This window comes from Eulemur rufifrons, chromosome 28, assembly GCF_041146395.1.
Source record: "Eulemur rufifrons isolate Redbay chromosome 28, OSU_ERuf_1, whole genome shotgun sequence".
Lineage (NCBI taxonomy): Eukaryota > Metazoa > Chordata > Mammalia > Primates > Lemuridae > Eulemur > Eulemur rufifrons.
The window spans coordinates 48,691,846-48,711,873 of record NC_091010.1 but is presented as its reverse complement, the minus strand read 5'-3'; the positions used below and the strand labels follow the sequence as shown (position 1 = coordinate 48,711,873).

At 53.9% G+C, this 20,028-nt stretch overlaps 1 protein-coding gene across 3 annotated transcripts; it reads left to right on the top strand.

Annotated features, from left to right (window-relative positions):
• Positions 1 to 5,079: 5,079 nt before the first annotated feature.
• LDB1 (LIM domain binding 1) lies at positions 5,080 to 18,371 on the top strand. 3 transcript variants are annotated; one of them, XM_069460222.1, is made up of 11 exons: positions 5,080 to 5,409; positions 13,367 to 13,469; positions 13,597 to 13,641; positions 13,750 to 13,825; positions 13,926 to 14,028; positions 14,183 to 14,355; positions 14,834 to 14,956; positions 15,193 to 15,276; positions 15,370 to 15,493; positions 15,700 to 15,842; positions 16,558 to 18,371. In XM_069460222.1, exons 1-11 carry the CDS (start codon positions 5,385 to 5,387, stop codon positions 16,786 to 16,788), a joined length of 1,230 nt encoding a protein of 409 aa, XP_069316323.1. In that variant the 5' UTR covers positions 5,080 to 5,384; the 3' UTR covers positions 16,789 to 18,371. The 3 variants fall into 3 exon arrangements, with proteins under 3 accessions (XP_069316323.1, XP_069316321.1, XP_069316324.1); XM_069460220.1 differs by having other exon boundaries at positions 15,700 to 15,848; XM_069460223.1 differs by lacking the exon at positions 5,080 to 5,409 and adding an exon at positions 10,739 to 10,824 and having other exon boundaries at positions 15,700 to 15,848.
• The last annotated feature ends 1,657 nt before the right edge of the window (positions 18,372 to 20,028 follow it).

Sequence of the window (20,028 nt, the reverse complement as noted above, 5' to 3'; positions counted from 1 at the left end):
CCCGGCCAGAAGCAATATACTCTTAAAGATGCTCTGTAAGTGTTGGTGGTTTGGGGCACTAATTATAGTGATTAAGCTTTGAGGAAAAAATGGAGGTAAAAGAAAGCAGAACATTTTGCCATTTTTGTTTTATTCAGCATCTGAAGAAATAATCTACTCAGATAAGGCTGGTGGCTAGATGGAACCTACTAAAAAAAGATGAGAATGGGCCGGGTGTGGTGGCTCACGCCTGTAATCCTAACACTCTGGGAGGCCGAGGCCGGAGGATCGCTCGAGGTCAGAAGTTCAAGACCAGCCTGAGCAAGAGCGAGACCCCCCCCCACCCCGTCTGTACTAAAAATAGAAAGAAAGTAGCCAAACAACTAAAAATATATAGAAAAAATTAGCCGGGCATAGTGGCGCATGCCTGTAGTCCCAGCTACTCGGGAGGCTGAGACAGAAGGATTGCTTGAGCGTGTGAGTTTGAGGTTGCTGTGAGGTAGGCTGACGCCACAGCACTCTAGCCCAGGCAACAGAGCGAGACTCCATCTTAAATAAATAAATAAATAAAATCAGATTCCTAGATCCTTCTCCAGAAATATGTTTACTTCATCTGAGGGTGGGGATTGCTACATGTTTAACAAGTTTCCTGGGTGTTTCGTATATACTTTGAGAAACTGCTTTGGCAGAGAAAGGAATGGTGGTAGGAAATGGTGATGGTGATGATGACGGAAAATGGACAAGAGGACAAGAGTCATGTGTGGGGGCAAGGGAAGATAAATCCCATGAAAATTCTTGTAATCATACAACAAATGTTAAAGGACACATACTAGTTTCCAGGCACTGTGAGATGCTAGAGACACAGCCATCAATGAGACATACATCATCAACCATCTATTTGGGAAAAGATTCATCCTTGAAAGACAGAGCAATGCCACTAAGTATTTGAGGGAATTTCAAGGGTGAGAAAAACGTAAGAGAAAATATAGAAGGCCAAGGTCAGGAGAGGGCAGTTGGATAGGAGAGGTTCTAGGAGCCGGACAAGCAGGGAGCCTACGTCTCTTGGAGTACACCTAGCCAGTTGCTTCTGCTGTCTGCCACTTGTGGGACTCCTCTTCTTTGCCCCTTTCCTAACTCACCTCTTCTCAGTACCTCTACTTTGCTTCATCGTCTGTGTCCAGAGTCCATGTTGCACTAATGACTGGTATTAAAACATACCTGGAGCTGGGCATAGTGGCATGCACCGGTAGTCCCAGCTACTTATGATAGGAGGCTGAGGCGGGCGGAACAATTGAGCCCAGGAGTTCAGTGCCAGCCTGGGGAACATAGCAAGACCCTGTCTCTAAAAAAAAAAAAAAAAAAAATACTGACATGTCACTGAATTGATCTCTTTAAAACTGTTAATTTTATGTTATGTGAATTTGACCTCAGACATACACACAAAGAATAATGGGTTCTTTTTTATTTTTATTTATTTATTTACTGAGACAAAAGTCTCGCTCTGTCACCACGGGCTGGAGTGCTGTGGTGTCAGCCCAGCTCACAGCAACCTCAAACTCCTGGGCTCAAGCAATCCTCCTGCCTCAGCCTCCCGATTAGCTGGGACTATAGGCACCAGCCACCATGCCCAGCTAATTTTTTCTATTTTTAGTTGTTTAGCTAATTTCTTTCTATTTTTAGTAGAGACAGGGTCTCACTCTTGCTCAGGTTGGTCTCCAACTCCTGAGCTCAAGCAATCCTCCCGCCTCAGCCTCCCAGGCTAGGATTACAGGCGTGAGCCACTGCACCCACCCAATAATGGGTTCTTATATTCATTGATTAAAATTAGCTAAGCCTCCAGTCCTCCAAGACATTGTCATTAAGTTAAAGACCTTCCACATAGGCTCCACCCCCTCCCTACCACATCCCAAGTCTATCTGCCAGGTATCTGTGACTTCTCTTCCCATTTTTGCCTGTGCCACAATTCCCAGAGATACTCCAGAGATGTTCTACTCTCCCTCCCCAGGTCTGATCCATAATAAAAGTAAGACAGGGAGTAGAGCACTAGGTCAAGTGCTTTTTAGCTGTGTGACCTTGGGCAAAGTTACCTAACTTCCCTAAGCCTGGTTCTCCTAGGAGCCAAAATCACTTTCATCACTCATTCAACAGTATTGAGCTGGTATTTCCTTAAAGGAAATTGGGCCACTAGATCAGCTAAGATGTCAGTGGGAGTGAGAGGGGTAATCTTTCCAGAGAAGGTGAAGCTAGAACTGAGGTGTTAAGGAGGCATTAACTGGTTAATAGGTGAAGAAGAGGAGGAAGAGTGTTTCCCAGAAAAGTTCAAAAATGCACTTTAGGCCAGTCTGGCAGTGAGCTTGAGGCCAGGAGTTCCAAATCAGCATGAGTAACATATTGAGACGCCATCTCTACAAAAAAATTTTTTTTAAAAATTAGCTGGGTGTGGTGGCACAAGCGCCTGTATTCTCAGCTACTTTAGAGACTGAGGCAGTAGGATTGCTTGACTCCAGGAGTCCGAGGCTGCAGTGAGCTATGATCATGCCACTGCACTCCAGCCTGGGTGACAGAGTGAGACCATGTCTCTAAAAAAAAAAAAAAAAAAAGACTTCAGTTTTCTTGCTTGTTCAAGGAGGTAATAGCACCTTCTTCCAAGGGTCCTCATGAAAAGTAAATAAGATTGCAGGTGTGAAGCACCTAGCACAGTGCCTGGCCCTAGTGCATGCTCAACAAACGTGGTTGTTTTCTTCCTCCCTTGCCTTCCACCTTCCATATGTGTAATCTAGGAGAAGGGAACCTCGGATTCAGAAGAGGCAAAGACCTTTATAGGATGGGTTGTAATCCCCCCTTGTCTACCCAGATGATTAGTGATCACCATGGAATCTGGACAAGCTAGTTGTTTGGAATGAATGGCCTTAGGGTTAAGTGGTCACAGGATTTGAGGAAGGCAAATTCAAGGACATTAGAGAAAAAAGGGGGTCAAGGGAGTTGCCCCCCAACCCCAACATCATCTCAAATCATCCTGCCAATCCAGCTCCATCCTGACACTGTTGAAATTACAGATAATCTCAAAAAGAGCAGAAAGGAACTAATGTCTATTGAGTACTGACTACATGGCTGGCACTAGGCTAGGTGATGGGGGTATACATTATGTAGTTTGAGTCTCATCAGACTGTAGGTATTGATAATAGAGAGTAAAGGTAGAGCTCAGAGTAGAGTAGTGAGCTCAGGTCATTCAGCTAGTGAGGGGCAAAGCTTGAATTCAAACCTAGGTATCCAAAATTCCAAGCCAGCATTCTTGTCGATTTAGGTTCCCTCTACTCCCCCTAGTGCTGACCTCTGTCTGGGAGAACATGGGGAGGAGGTGAGCCCTGGCAGGGGATGCTGCTAAGGAAATACTTGTGTGAGTGTGGATGGCTTCAGTCATGTCCTGAGGTGGTGAGGATGATGAAAGCTGGGGTTGGAGAATCCACAATGTGGAGCCTTCCTCCCTAGCCCTTCCTCAGCATAGGAGAGGAAGGTCCCCATTCCTAGACAGGCCCTCTTTTCAATCCCCAGATCCTGCATCATTTCATGCTCCCTCAGCAAAAGCCTAAGGTGGAGAGAAGTTTTCATAAACACTTAAGCCTCCACATCTGTAATCCTCCCCTAGCCACTCAAGGCAGCTGTGCAGACTCTGAGCCAAAGTGAGGGAACCAAACAGCCTTTCAACCAATTCCCCTTTAAGTAACAAAGGGGAGAAGCCCCTACCCAGTCTGGGCCAGATGCCCTAGAGAGAGGGGACACTAGCCCAGGTCCCCAGCCTCTACCCCTGGAACCCACCCCGAAACTTAAGGAAGGGAAGCTAGCAGCTGGGGACCCCCAGGAGGGAGGGGGCCAACTCTACTCCAGGCAGCTCCCCTCCTCTCCCTCCTCCTGGCTGATAGGTATTTCCTGTTTATTAGGCAGCTGAGGCTGAGCTTTTGGGAAGGGATGGAGATGGAGCCCCTCCCCTCCTAGGGCTGGGTTGGGGAGTCCTTGAGGAATGCCTGAAGGTTGGGAGGCTCCTCCCTGGGGAAGGCGTGTTCCCGACATTGACCGTCCAGATCATTCCCTCACCGTCCCCCCTGACCCCTGACCAAAGCCTCTACAGGTTGGGGGTACTAGAGGGGTCTGCTTCCTGTTCTCAGTCTCCGAAGCCCTCAAAGGAGAACAGCTTTCAAGAGGGGAGGGGAGGGGAAGGGAGGGGATGGCGGGTGTGGGGAGGAAGGCGCCAAAGCTGGGTGGAGAAAGGGGGGAAGGGAGGAGAGTGTCTTGACTGATGCGTCAAAGCCAGCCAGAAGGAGGGCCTGTGTATCCCCCCCTCCCCAGTCCAACCTGGTGGTCATTCCGCAGTCCCCTCCCCCCAGCAAAATGCAGATCCCTTAGGCGGGGGAGGGCGGGGACCCCACTTAATTAACCCTTTTAACTCTCAACCCAACTGGTTTAGCAGGCAAGGGAGGAGTAGTTAATTCAGGGAGGGGGTGAGTGGAGGGTTGCTACAAGAATTAGGATACTACTCCTTTTTCCCCCCAACCAGCTTGGGGTACGGACGCAAAACAAGGGGTCTTCAGAATAACGCTTGGGTCTCAGCAGGGAACACAGGCAGGGGGTCGGGAGTCCCTTTCCCCTCCTGGAACGCGGCCCCGGGTGGAGAGAGAGCTACACCTCACCGCCCACCCTGGCTCCGCCTTCCCCAGTCCCGGCTCCCGCTCCGGCTCAGCTACGCTCCCAACCCAGCGCCACCCGGAGGACCGACACCGAGTGTGAGGCTTCGCCTCCTATCCCTCCCCCTCGCCCTTCCTTTCTGGGGTCTCTGCCTCCGTCTCTTTTTTAAAAAGCTGCGTCACATGCATGCCGTTCCCTGAACGCTCCCGGCCCCTCGCCGCCCGCCGCGCGGCGCACGCACGTAGCCTCTAGCTGCGCGCTCGCCCGGGTCACTTTGACACAGCTCTCCCCTCCCACTAGCAGGACAATTAGCATATTAATAAAGCCCGGCCCAGCCGGGCTGGGGCTGGAGAGCCGGCGCCTGCGAGAGGGAGAGCGCGAGCGCGAGGGAGAGGGGGGCGAGAGGCGGCGGCGGGGAGGGCGGCGGGAGCGCACAGACACGCACACGCACACGCGCACACACGGACACACACTCCGGGGACGCACACCCGCGCGCACACACGCAGAGGCAGCTCGCCTTCCTGCCTGGCTTCCTTCCTGTCTGCTCGGCGCCTGACAGGCCCCTTGCTGCAGCCAGGGGCCGCCCGCACCGGGCCGAGGCCGGGCCGGGCCGGCGGCGAGGGCAGCGGGGGCCGCGGGCGGCGGCGGCGGCTCATGCCCGGCCTGTCCCCGCGAGGGGCGGGCACCGTGACTCGGCTGGGCCCCCAGCGGCGGGCGATGTGAAGATGTCAGTGGGCTGTGCCTGTCCTGGTGAGTGGGGCGCGCGGCCGCCTGGCCCCTCCCTACCTAACCCTCCCCGCGGCCCCCTCACCCTATGTTTGGCAAGAACTTTGGGGGGCGTCGATGGCATGGGGGAGGTAGGGGGCTGTAAGGAGCATGCGGGGCCTCAGTCTGGCGGGGAGGGTTTTTCCCAACTCTGTAAATGCGCAGCAACCCAGAAGCACGGGGAAGAGAGGCTATGAGGGTAGCTTATGTGTATTTTTTTTTTTTTTGGTGGGGGGAGGCTAATTGGGGAGGGGCTTGGGGGGGCTGAAATTCTCAGAATTCCAGGTTGTTAGCCAATCAGAAGTGACTCTGGACTTTTGACCCCCCCCTTAGGTCATCATAGTGTTGTGATTGGCTGGTTTGGGTTGCCCCCCCTTCCCTGCTGCCTATTGCCTGTGACACCCCCCTCATGCTGTTTCTGAGGACCCTGTTTGCAGGGAGGTATTGGTTGGGGCCCATCTTGTCCCCTCCAACTTTTCCTGCCTGTTGCCAGGGAAGGATAGCCCTCCTAAGGGACAGGAGGTACTCCTAGGGGATGCCAGATAATTGGGCCCTTGGGTCTGGCATCTCTGCCCTAGTGGGAGGGGGAATGTGGCAGCCCCAGGCAGGCTAGAAAATAGAGTGATTTATGGAGAGGTGAGCTGGAGGGAGCAATTGCTTGATCCCAAAGTGAGAACTTGAGAGAGGACCCAGGCTCTGATCCCTGCCTGCCCCAAACACATACCAATTCTTGCCAGGGACAGCCTGGGTCTGAGTTTTTTCCTGGAGGAGGAGAAAGTCTACCTCACTGCCAGGAGGAAATAGAGGAGCCATGTGACTGGAGAGAGAGTCTCCAGAGAGCCTCAGAACACACTGTCTGTCCCCATCCCCAGGACTCTGGGTCCTGGAGTTGACCCTCCCGCCCAGGCTCTAGTCAGCTTTCTCCTGGAAGTCAGTGTCTCTGAATCTGGCCTGGTTTGGACCCTTCACCCCTCCAGATGTCCTGTTCTCAGGAAGGCCCATACTTCACAACTGGACACCCCACCACCACCCCCAATCCCCAAGGGAAGCTGTCAGTGCGGAAGCTTCCTTGAAAATCATGTGATGCAGGCCAAGTTGGGCTGGGCACACACTTCAGGTGCCTGCTGAGGCTGATATTTAAGGGGCATGGGGCCCAGAGGGAGGGCTACAAGAGCCTGAAGATCCTACAATATCTGAGTATGGGAACCCTGGCTCCTGCTGCAGAGGGTGGGGGAGAGAACGAGAGGGAAGAGCTTGCCAAGCTGGAATCCTGCCTGGCCCCATCATCTCCCCTCCTACCAGCTTGGTGTGCATGTTTGTGTGTATTTTCTCCTTTATAATTGCCCCATGCTGGGTACCCTGTTCAGATCCTTCCATGCTCTGAGCCCACCCCAGGGCCCTGACCCCTCCATCACTATACATGAGTAGAGCAAAAGCTAAGGCTCTGAACAAGCTAGAGGGCTGAATCTTAAATTTTGATTCTTCATGCCTACAAATAGTGGGGAGGGGATATTATGGAAAGGTTGTCAGGCTGGAGGTAGATGGGAGATTGGCCCTGAAGTTGGGGCAGGGTACCTGGGTCCAGTGGGAGGAGAGAGAAAGTTTCCTCCTCAGTCTCTTTGGGAACAGCATGGGGACAGGAAGAGGATGCATGCCCAAGGGTGTGTGTGGGGGGAGGTGGGGGGGCAGACAACTGCAGTCAGTGCCCCAAAAGGCATGTTCCTTTTGTGTGTCTGGTGGCCTGACTGAGGGTGAGGGTGTAAAAGATGGCTTAGAATGAGGAGTCTTTTTCCTGATTGTGAAGAAGCTTTATGGATTGATGCCACAGAGGATGGATGGAGGTTAGACTTCAAGGAGAACCACATGGGAAGAGGCTTGAGAGTAGACTGGAGGTGGGGAATGGTAGGAGTTGGGGTGAAAGAGGGGACTAGGCTTGCATGGATGGGTGGAAGCACATGCCTGAACACAAGAACATCGTGGCAGCATGTGGCAGTCCAGGCCCAAAGACCTCCTCCCCACCTTGAGCAGCCCTGGGGTGAGGGCTAAGGCGCCCTGGCAGGCCGCCTGCCTGCCTGCCTGCCTGTCTGAGTCTCTCCTTTGTGCTCTGCTGTCTCCGGGCTCCTCCTCCTCCCCCAGCCCGGCAGAGACAGCACATGCCCCACACATGTGACTGAGGGAAGCCAGAGCACACGCAGACCCACACACATGCACACACGAAAACACCACAAGATACACACGTACACATGCCCAACTCCCATAGTGCTCCTGGGGTGGGGAACAGCTTCTGGGGCTGAAATGACAATGACCAGGAGCAGGGAGAACCTTTGCTAAGGGGCATCATCCTGGGCAAGATGCTGAGGAGGCCAGGGCCTGCCTGGGGCAGCATGTGGCTCAGAAGGGTTAAGGCAGGGAGGAGTAGGGGGAGGGGAGGAGGCAGCAGTGGTGGCGGCTGGGAGCCAGGAGAGGAGGATGGCAGAGCGCCAGGCCAACGGGAGGCCGGGCACAGACAAAGGAAGGGGGGCAGGCACACTGGAGGCCTGGGTCAGGGAGCCCCAGGGGCCCGGGCAGGGGGCAGTGCTGGTACCTCATCCTGTGGGCTGGGGCTGGTTGCTGTCCTTTGAGGCCCCATCTCCAGGAGGAGTACTCTCCCTCATCATCTTTGTCATTCTTTGCTGCTTCCCCCACCGCCAATTTTAGGGCCTTCTAACTCAGACTTGCTCTCTTTAGCTGGACCTCTTCTGCCCCTGTGCAACTGGGGGAATTGGGTCAGAGAAGAGACAGGAAGAGACTTGCTAGAGAAGAACAAGGAGCAGGCCTGTTTTGGATGATATGCCAGAGTCTTGATACATCTTGGCATTGATACATCCCCTTCCCCCCCCCCCCCCCCCCCCCCCCCGCAGTGGGACAGGAGGGCCCTTGAAGTTCCCCCATCTGAGGAGACAGGCTGGGTAGGGGTTCTGAGCCTGAGCATTTACCCATCCCCCCACTCCCCATGTGGACAGTCATTTGAGGCCTGGAGAGGGCAGGGAGTAGGAATGGCTGCAATGCCCCGGGGCTGGGCTTTTATCTAGTGGGTTTAGAAGCCCAGGGTTCCAGCCCCAGGCCCTCCTGTCTCAGTGTGATCTATTAGGATCTGTTAGGATATTTGGCTCTGTGTGCAATAAGGATCTCTTGAGGTACTGCCTGTGAATGCACTTTGGAAAGTTTAAAGGCAGGAAACAAATGACTGGGAGTTGTCCTGTGAGTAGGGGGAGGAGTGTGGCTATCCCTGGGTTGTAAATTTGGGAGTCAGTGGGAATGTCTTAAGTCATGGTGGTAGGCTGTATGTTGCAAAGTCTGACTAAATGGCATAGATTTTAGTACGTTTGTGAAAGCTGGGATGTATCATATGACCATGCTGTGATGAGGAAAGGTGTGTAGGTTTTCAGGGAAGGTGGTGGTGGTTTATGGGTTAAGTCTCTGTGTAACAAATGATGAGGGTATATATGCGATACAAATGATATATGTGATAGTCTGCCACAGGTTTAGGGGGTATAACACAGTTTCAGGGTCTGTGTTACGGTTAGGGTGCATGAGTGTTACAGGTCCCAGTGTGTATGACTGTGTGTGTGTGTATGTCCAGGGTTTGGGTATATTTAGGGCTTACGATAGATCATAGGTTGAAGAGTGTATCAGATACTGATTTATGTGAAAGTGAGATGTGTTATTTATGTGTGGAGGATGTTCACACAGCCAGGTGCAATATTACTGCACAGTTAACCAGTGTGTATGTCATGAGAAATCCTGTCCTGGAGTTAGGTATAAATATAGTTGGGGGTGGTAGTGGCAGCAAATAGAGGAGAAACACTCAATTTGCAAAGAAGGAAGTAGGAGGTCCCAGCGCCCCTTCCTCTGGGGGTGTGTGTGTATGTATGTGAGAGAGAGAGAGAGTTTTCCTTTTCCTATCTGTCTAGGAGTAGGGCCTGGGCCACTACCCAAGGTTTAGAAATACCCTCTCCTTTGGGTTGCCCCCACTGGACTGGAAAACAGGCATTACCCAGTAACTCTTTTTTTTCCTGGGGTGGTGGGAAGGATTCAGCAGCAGACTAGGGCTCTTCTGAAAACCCTTAGATGGGCAAGTTTGCCTTCCTAGCTCTGACAAGGCCTCTTTCCCTGGCACCCACAGTGTCTTCAGTGATGGTGGTGGGAAAGGAGGCTTCCTGTTAAGGAGGATCTAAGTCAGGGCTTGGAACTTAGCTGGGTTGGGGGCAGGGAAGCCTAGAGCGTCCCCCTCCCTCCAATCAGTGTTTACAAGCAGAAGTCAGAAATGTGTCTCTGTCAAAAATAACACCCTGGAGCTTCACCCCAGCTGCTCTGGGATTTCACCAGGGGTACCTAGGGTGGCAGCCCAGGCTAGCCTTCAACCTGAGAGATCACAGGGCAGAGGAAGAGAGATTTGGGGGCAGTTTGGAAGGTGGTTTGAAGATACTGGGAGTCTACAGAGAGGAGTGCACCCTCAATCCCTGCCTGTGGCTTTGGCTCCCCTGCTCACTCCTGAGCACCACGCCTTGGGGTTTGGGAGTCGCGGAGGCTGGGGCGGCCTGCCTTTCGCTCCTGGCCCCCCCAGGCCTCCCCTCCATCCAGGTGTCTACCGGCCCAGTCCGTCCCTGTCTCTCCCAGTCTCTGTCTCTCTTTTGTTTTTCTCAGCAGTCCCTCCGTCCCAGCCTGCCTCTCTCCCTCCCTCCCTCTCTCGCTCTTCCTCTTTCCTCGCAGGGAGGGGGCGGGGCCGGTGGGGGCAGCTCCACCCTCCGCCCGCCCTGGGGCCTCATTCTGAGAGAGGCTCGAAGAGGGCGAGCGGGGAGGGAGGGAGGCAGGGAGAGAAAGGGAGGAAAGGCAGGGAGCCGGCGGCGCTGCGTGTGTGTCTGAGTGTGCGAGTGTGAGTGAGTGTGAGTCCGGGCCCTGGCTCTCCTGGTGCCCCCAGCAGAGGGGCCGGGTGGCTTGGGGAGGCGGGCGGGCTGCTCGGAGGCAGAGGCAGCGAGAGGCGGCGGCGGGGAGAGCCGAGGAGGAGGAGGAGGAGAGAGGAAAGAGCGGAGCAGCCATTGTTGAGGGAAACCTTGCAAACAAAGAAGGCTCCGGACTCCCCGCGGCCCCCTGCCACCCAGGCCGGCCCCCTGGCCCCCGGCCCCCGGCCCAGTGGCCATTGTAACTTTCCCCTGGTGCTGTGGCCGCCGCGGGGCTGGCCGAGGCCGTGCGTGCGAGTCTTTGTGCGGCCGGCGGAGTGGAGCTCCCAGCCAGGCCTGCCTGTCCCACTCGGGACATGAGCGGCTGAAGTTGGCCCCCCCTCAGCCCTCACCCCTGCCAGGGTCCCTCTGGGCTTCCAGCCGCTCCCCGCACCTCTCCTGGCCCCCTCAGTTCTCCCAGGTAAGTCTGGGCACCCTGCAAGCCTGTCGGGAGTGGGCGGAAATCCCTTAGTCTGGCCCAGGGCTGTGTGCTGGCTGCGGAGAGGTGCCCCAGCTCAGAGAGGTCGGGGCTCATAGGCCTGCTGACCTATGGTCAGCTCCAAAGGGAGGGGGCCTGCCCTGAGGTCAGCCTGGTTACCATGGAAATGCCCAGCTGGAGGTGCCCCCCTCAGCCCCAGGACGCAGCTTTCATCCTGAGAAAACTTTACTAGTTCTGGGCTCTTCTCCTCTCCCCCTTCCTGAAGGCTCCCAGATTGCTAGAGGTGGGAGGGGGACTATGTCTGACTCCAGGGCTGGATGACACATCCCCTCCACCCCCACCTTGCTCCCTCTACCCCTGCTGCTGGGGACAGGCAGCAACAGGGACAGATGGTCTGGGTGATGTCCCTCCCCTTCTCATTCCCAAGCCCTTGTGCTGGGGCTACTGGGAGTTGCTGTGGCTCTGGAGAGATGCTGAGTTTGTGTCCATTCACTGGAGGTGTAAACAGAGGCCTCAGAGCTCTGGGCTTTAGCTCCTCAGAACTATTACCCAGCCCCAGACAATGCCTGTCTGTTCTTTAGAGAGAGAAAAGGAGGCTCTGAGGGTTTTTTCAGAATTGGAGAGGAACCGTGTATCCTGCATCCCTTCTCTTCAGGTTCTTGAGCTGACACATTTCTTCTTCAAGTTTGCCCTGAAACTAAGGGGGCAAGAGTAGTTTTGCTTTTGGGGAAAGGGGATGTCCAGTTAGGAAACGAGGGCCAGGTCTGAAAAATCTAGACTCTGGGATTTATTGCCCAAGCCTGGCCTCTGGTGGGCTGTGTGAGCTTGGGCTTTCTGTGTGGCCTTAGTCTCCCTGTCTGTGGAGTGGAGAGACTTGGGAGCTGGGTGGGGACTGTCTCTTTCCTGAGACACAAGCTCAGTCCAGACTGGCATGGGAAGGCAGTGTGTGCTGTTCTTGGAACATGTGGACGTGCAGTGAAGGCCTGTTGCTGGCACCTTGATCCTGCCGGAGGCTGCTGGGTTCCAGCCCTTGATAGGCATGTTGGGGCGAGCTGAGGGTGGAAGCCTGCTAGGCAGGATGGGGCACACGTGTGTGCAGGCACACACTGTCTCTGGCTCTTGGCACCTTCCGGGACTGTGCAGTCTGGGCCCCTCTGGGACCCTCCTTTTGCCTACATTGTGAGGAGGGGGCCCTGGGGAGAGAATTAAATGACACATGTTGGCACAGGGTCGTCTTTTGTCTCTTTCCCTCAAGGAACAAAATAGATTTTGTATCTAAATTGGGGAGGGGGCTCAGACGTAGCCAATATAGTTACCCTTCCAAATGCAATCAAGTTTTTGAGACCTAAGGAAGTAAATATGGTTGGGATCAGAATCTTTGGGTGTGTGCCTCAGTTTCCCCTCCTATCTTGTGGGGAAGGGAAACATAGAGTTGCAAGGATACCTGGCTCATACCCAGCTATGAATTTAGCACTTCCTCCAGTCAGGAAATGGTATGCCAGGAAATGTATGCTGCTAGATGAGGTAGAAGAGGGGACACATGCACATGCAGATACACACAACAGAGATCCCTGTCTAGTTTCCACTTGCTACCTAGACTGAGCCCCCTAGAACATAGCCTCCTTGCCGGGCCCCCTATTTTCTGTTTGTAAGTAGAGTAGGATCCAATGGAGGCTCATCTACTTCCCTCCCTCACTGCAAGTCTCGGAAGAGAAAAGGGGTTGAGGCTTTGGGTTTCTGGTTTGGAGACAATACTCTACCCATGGTGGGTGTGGGGGCTGGGCTGATAAGGGAGTGGCCGTTGGTGGGGAGGCAGAAGGCCCAACTGGTTATCTGGTGGGTTGCACCCAACAGGCACCCACCCCCCTTTATCTTTCTATCCCCTGCTCTCCTGAGACCCTGGGGGTGGAGGAGGGGCAGAGAGTTCACAAAATCCCCCTTTCTCCTGCCCTACCTTGGTCTCTAGAGGGCAATAGAGGGGTCAGATGGTAGAAATAGTGTTAGGATGTGGGAATTAGAAGATCTGAGCTCAAGTGCTGGCTCTGCCAGTTACTAGCTTTATGATCTTGGCAAGTTCCTTTGAGCCCTCAGTTGCCTCATCTGTAAAATGGGAGTGTTATATTCAACCCTGCTACCTCACAAGGTTGTTGTGATGATGGAATGAAACTATGTAGATAAAAAGGGGGGTTATAAAAATTAGATTTCTAAGTTTGGATATTTATCTATGATACATTGACATTTCTTCTCGGGTTCATTTCCTCTTCTGTCATCCAGGGCTCAGCCAAGTTAAGAAGTGGGGACTTGGGTATGGGCTGAGTACTCCTAGTTTCTTAATAAAATGAGATTGGACCCAAATTTAAAAGGAGAGGTTGGTGCTCCCGGGCCCCTCCCCAGTCCACCACTCTCTTGTTGCAGTCAGGCCAGGGGGCTCCATAAGACCAGTCCCTGTCCTCACAGTCTAGCAGGCTTCCAGGAGAGCTCCCAACAGGGGTTCAGTTCAGGGAGATCCTTTCTTCTCTTCTAGGTTGTTCCTCAAAGTCATTCAAGCTGTACTCGCCGAAGGAGCCCCCGAACGGCAACGCCTTCCCCCCCTTCCATCCCGGCACCATGCTGGATCGGGATGTGGGGTGAGTCTCTTGCCCACGTCCTAACCCTTCTCCAGGTGGGACCCTGCCTGGAAAGGGAAAGGAGTGACCCCTCCCCAAATAATTCCTGTCTTCCACCCCCATTCTCATGGCATCTTCCCTTACACAGCCCAACTCCCATGTACCCGCCTACATACCTGGAGCCTGGGATTGGGTAAGTGGAGTCCAGTGGGGAGGAAGGTGCTTTCTGTTGGGTGAAGGCAGAGGTGGGGGGAGAGGGGAGACTCTGCTCCTAGTGACCTCCTTCCTTCACTTCCCCCAGGAGGCACACACCATATGGCAACCAAACTGATTACAGAATATTTGAGCTTAACAAACGGCTCCAGAACTGGACGGAGGTATGGCCAAGGGAAAAGGGGCTGGGAGCTGGAGGGCTATTTGGGCACCCCTTTGGGATATCTTGTGATACGTAAACACAGACCTCCCTGTGTTCCCTAGGAGTGTGACAATCTCTGGTGGGATGCTTTCACAACTGAGTTCTTTGAGGATGATGCCATGTTGACCATCACTTTCTGCCTGGAGGATGGACCAAAGAGATATAGTGAGTGGCTTCTGGGGGTCCTATTGTGAGAGTATATAGCTCCTGTATGGTTCTAAGGTCTAGAAGTGCCAAGGGATCTTTCTTGGCAGGGGAGGCATCTGCGTGGCCTCTTTTGTGGTCCCTCTGTCCTGAAGAGTTTGTCCCATCTCTACAGCCATTGGCCGGACCCTGATCCCACGCTACTTCCGCAGCATCTTTGAGGGGGGTGCTACAGAGCTGTACTATGTGCTTAAGCACCCCAAGGAGGCATTCCACAGCAACTTTGTGTCCCTCGACTGTGACCAGGGCAGCATGGTGACCCAGCATGGCAAGCCCATGTTCACCCAGGTCAGCAACCCAGCTGGATGTGAAATACTGAGGCACCTGTGTTTGATTCCCTTCCTCTGTCCCAATATGTACTCACAGCTGTTCGCCGGGCAGGCATAATGGGCAGTGGCAAAATAAGAAGGGAGGGCCCACATGCTGCAACATTCAGTAAACGTTTATTGATTTTGTATGTGACAGTTTTCTGGGCCCCAGGGGTACACGAGTGAATAAGAGCCTTCCCTCATAGAGCTTATAGCAGATGGGTGTATCACTAGCTACATGGGGAGAGGACAAAGGTCTGTTAAGCTTTTCTATGTGTGTGTTTTAAAGGCCAGGGATGTGACAGGTATATGGGGTCAGGGAGTGCTATGATAGTTATGTGCAGCTGGCAAAAGTGTATGCAGTGGGAGAGTTGTGAGCAAAAGGGAGGACTGTAACAGGCACACTTTGAGGTATGGCACATGGGGAGGGGGCAGGGTTATGACAAGCCTGTCCCCAGGTGTGTGTGGAGGGCCGCTTGTACCTGGAATTCATGTTTGACGACATGATGCGGATAAAGACATGGCACTTCAGCATCCGGCAGCACCGAGAGCTCATCCCCCGCAGCATCCTTGCCATGCATGTGAGTTGTGGGCAGGACCCAGGATGCGAGGGTGAAAGCAGGCAGTGGGAAGGGTGGAATGAGGTCCGCCATTTCCTAACTGTGACCTTAAACAGAAGGTTAAGGTTTCTTCATTTGAAAAATGGGTTTCATACTAGCCCCTCTTCTCTGTCAGGAGGGTCATAATGCTCAGATGATAGGGCAGGTGAGCAGAGGCAACCCAGGTGTCAGTGTTCTTGTCTTTTCTCCCTCTCTAGGCCCAGGACCCCCAGATGTTGGATCAGCTCTCTAAAAACATCACCCGATGTGGGCTGTCCAATTCCACTCTCAACTACCTCCGAGTGAGTCTCTGATTACCCATTTTCTGCCCCATCCCATGTGGTCCCGATTCTGTGTCTCTTCCCCTAACAAGCCACCTCTTGGTCTACCCTCAGCTCTGTGTGATACTTGAGCCCATGCAGGAGCTCATGTCCCGCCACAAGACCTACAGCCTCAGCCCCCGCGACTGCCTCAAGACCTGCCTTTTCCAGAAGTGGCAGCGCATGGTAGCACCCCCCGGTGAGTGCCTTGCACTGTCTCTTACCGGGATCTGACACCACTTCCCAAGGCTGTATCTTTGTCTCCTTATGAAGTTCCCCCTGCCCCTTCCTTGTTCCTGGGTCTACAAGATTGGGATCAGGGTAGGCTCATGCTTCTTAGGAGCCAGAATGGAGAATAGGGGGCCCAGGGCCCTCTCCCACCTGAGTCTCCTTTCCCTGGCACAGCGGAGCCCGCACGGCAGCAGCCTAGCAAACGGCGGAAACGGAAGATGTCAGGGGGCAGCACCATGAGCTCGGGGGGCGGCAATACCAACAATAGCAACAGCAAGAAGAAGAGCCCAGCCAGCACCTTCGCCCTCTCCAGCCAGGTACCTGTAAGCATCTCGGCTTTCTTCTCTCTTCTGGGCTGCCCCACCACTCACCCTTGACCCTTGTCCAAGCCTGAGCTCACTAGCAGGCATAGAGGCAAAGACAGTTTTCCCTATGTACTCTGCCAGCATGGGCTGACTCCTTTCACTGATGAGAAAGTCCTTGTCAGGCACATGTGGTGTGGTCACACAGACTCAGCATAGGAAGTTAGGGCATGAGACGGAGACAGCCAAGAGAACATACGGACGTTCAGGACAGACAGTTTAGGGTAAACAGACCATCAGAGACACACACACACACTGATAGAGGGACACACAGACCTGAATGTTTGTGGATCTAGAATACATACACATGCACATGTACACACTTCCCTCCCTTGTGTTTTTGATCTGCTCCCTGTCTTACATGTGGACAGAAGTTTAGGAGCACCCTAAAATTTTGGGGAGATGGACTAGAGAGCTAGGGGAGTAGACTGACTTCTCCTCCCAGAATTTAATGGATATGGGCTAAAGGCTGTGATGCTCTGGTGTCCTTCAGCGGGAAGGATTCCAGGAGCTGAGGGTGTCAGAGGAGTGGGGTTTTAAATTTGGGTCTGAGGAGGGGGTTGGGGCTGTTGAGCTTCCAGGGTGGGTATTGGGGCTCTGGGGGTATCTGCTGCCCTGGGCCGGGCGAGCCCCTGCCCCGATTATGTTTGGGGACCTCCGCCACTCTCAGGATGTGATGGTGGTGGGGGAGCCCACCCTGATGGGCGGGGAGTTCGGGGACGAGGACGAGAGGCTCATCACCCGGCTGGAGAACACCCAGTTTGACGCGGCCAACGGCATTGACGACGAGGACAGCTTTAACAACTCCCCTGCACTGGGCGCCAACAGCCCCTGGAACAGCAAGCCTCCATCCAGCCAAGAAAGCAAATCGGAGAACCCCACGTCACAGGCTTCCCAGTAAAGGCTCTGCCATGGCCACCCAGCGCTCTGGTGCCCCACCCCTTGCAGCCCCAGGGAGCAGAAGATAGAATAAAGAGACTGAGCATCTAAAATGGGCAGCCTCCATCCACCCACTTCAGGGAGGAACTGGACTCGCTGGGGGCAGGTGCCAAGATTTGCCCCTCAGTGGCCCTGGGCTGGGCCTGGCCCCTGCAGAGCCTTTCAGGGGAAGGGGGTACTCATGTGGATGTCTACATGGACCCTGGGTCTCTGAGAAATGTCCTGACCACCCCCCAGGGCATTTGCCTCCATCCTCGCCCCAGATTCTGGGTTCCCCATCTTCCTGACTTTACCCCTTTCAAGCTTGGGGTTGTCTGTACCCACAGCCCTTAGGGACGTAAAGTTATGGGGCTTGGTCAAATGCCTCTCTCCCTAGGCGACTGGTAGTAGAGGGGTAAAGTTCTGGGCTCCTTCTCCCTTCTGCTACTTATCCCGGCTCCAAGTTTTTTAAAAAATAATATTATTAAAAATGTAAGTTTAAAAAAAAATCACTCATGTCCCCCCTCTTCCCTCTATTAAAAGTCCAGCTACCTCCCTACTCCTGGCAGATGGAGGGGCCCGGGCCCAGGTGGGAGTGAGAGTGGGGGCAAGGGGATATGCATACCATTTTATACAGTTTGAGAGCTTCAGACCAAGGAGACACTTTGCTATCTCTCTTCCCCTTTCCTCTGGGGTGACTAGAGTTGGGGAAGGCATGCCGTGGGGTAGGGGAGCCACGATGGCCACATCTTTGTGACAGCCCCCTACTGCTGTCTGTCTGCCCATCCTCTGGACTCCCAGCCTGCCCTCCTAGTGCTTGTGACTCCCTCTGTCCCAGCCCTGCCCCCACCCGTGGTGTGTATATTCCTTACAAGTCCTCCACTAGAGCAGCTGTCTTGGATGGGGGGAGGGCGAGGCTTCCTCCTGTAGGGAGTGTGGAGGGAAGGGAGCAGCCTTGTCTGTCGCTGTATTTTTTTGTTTTGTCTCAGTTGGGCAGGCATGGGATGGGAGAGGGGCTCATCCACTCTCCTCCAGAATACTCCTCCCCCAACCCCTCAAGCTTCATATTTAGTCCTACCCTGCCCTCTAGAGAGGGGAAGGAGCCACTGAGGGTGTCTCAGCTCTAAACCTACCAGGGAGAAATAGGCCTCTGTTCCCCCAGCTGAGATAGAGCGTCTTTATCTCCCAATATCCCCTCCCTCTCCTTGTAGAAGGGAGGAGGCGGCGGCAGCCAGGATCCTCAGCTCTACTTTACAGGTGGACATGTGGAGGCTTAGGGCCAGGGTGCCGCCAGGAGCAGGGTCCCATGAGGCTAGGCCCAGCTCTGGCTTTGCTGCCTTTTCCTGTGGCCAGTCCCAGGAACTGTTAGTACCACCTCTCTCCCCACTCTTCCCCTTGGATTCTGGGGTCTCCCACACCCTGTTTCCTCCACTCCAGCTGCCACACCTTTGGAAGGGTATTGTGTCAGGAGCTGAGGGGAAGGGGTGAGGAGGGTGGATGACCCACCCCAACCAACTGTAATGCCTTTTTTTTTTTTTTTTTTTTGGCCATTTGAGTCATGTATGGTACCGATCAATAAAGAGACTTTTTGGTTTGAGAGTGTCCTGGGTGGTCATTGATGCCTAATAATGACTCAGTCCAAGGCAATCTTTTCCCTATTCTTGCAGTTCCTAAGACAAGTCATTGGGGAGGGGGTATGAATTAGACCTCTTTACTCTCGCATTTCCCCTCTTTAGAGTTTTTTCCCTGAGTCACACCTTCCCCCCCCCCCTAAAATTTGTCCCCAGATGTCCCAGCCTGGCCCCATCTCCCTCAAAAGTTGAAGGAGACTTGGCTTTCCTAGTCTCCCCGCCTCCCCAGCCCAGGACTGGAACTGTTGCTTGTCACCCTTAGCTGTCTTGGGGGCTGCCAGACAGGTGGCTCTCTTAAGGTTCCTGGGATAAACAACCCTGGAATTAGGCTTTAAAGGAGGGGTGGGGGAAGGGGTCCTTGGCTAGGAAGGGGCTTGGGTTAGAGGATCTTAGAAAGTGGGAGACTCCTCATTTTTTATCAGTGAGATTCCTACCCCTACCAGCCCAGCTGAGACCCAGTCTCCCCTGGTACTAAGGTCCCTGGGTGGAGGATTAAGAGAATGGCAGGATTGTTTGTTTCCTTGCTGACTTTGGGTGGGGGCACTGAGGGAGGAGGGTACCTAAACTCTGTTGCTAGGGGCCAGTCTGAGGCTTCAAAGGTAGATGGAAGGAGAAATAGGGCACTTTGCAGACTCCTTTCCCGGTGGTTACTCTCCACGTCCCTTCCTCCCTACCATTAAATATTGGCAAGATAGGGAGACCATGCTGTGGGTTGGAGATGGGGTCTTATCTCCCATAAAGCCCCCTACCCAGTATCCTTCATTTTCATCCCAGGCAGGGGAAGCTGAGGCCTCAAACCATTCCCCAGCTAAGGCCTCTGGATCTGAAGTAAAGCCCAATAGACCTGCACCTCCACTCTCACCTCCTAGCTGGCAGGAGGACACCAGAAGAAAGGACTGCATGGCCCGCCCCACCCCTCTCCGGCCTACATAGTTACCTTGGCTGCCTCAGGACCCCAGGACTGCACTTGCATCCCTCCCTCAACTCCTCTGTAGGGCTGGCCTGACTGAAGGACATTTACTGGCCAGCTGTCACCATCAGCTCACCCTTACAGTGAGCTGCAGTGGGTCTGTGTCTGGCACCGGGTGTACATCTGGCCTTTTAGCCTGAGTGTGTGTCAGTGTGTGTATGTATGTGACTGCTAAGCTGGGAGGGGGCCTAGATCTGTGTGTGTGTGTGTGTGTGTGTGTGTGTATAAGGGAGTAGATATGTGTGTGAGTATGCATGTGGGCATCTACATGCATGTGCTTATGTATTACTATGTGTCTGTTGGTGAATTCATTCATTCACTCTGCTAGTATTCATTGAGCCCTCTGCGGGTGCCAGGCCCATTCTAGGTGCTGGGACTATGGTGTTGAACAAGGCAGAGAAGGCGGGACTGCTGGGTGAGTGGAGGCTGTGAGTGCACAGAAGAGGATGTGTTGTTAAATGTGTGGTTTGGCAGCGTGACTGTGTTGGGTTATGGGGTTGCTGGGCCAGTGGTTGTGTGACTATGTTGGGCATTTGCAAGTTCACCTCTTTTTGTGTGTGTTTGCGGGGGGAGGGGGACGGTGGTCAAGGGAAGAGGTAGATTGCCAGGCCTGGACCCTGCC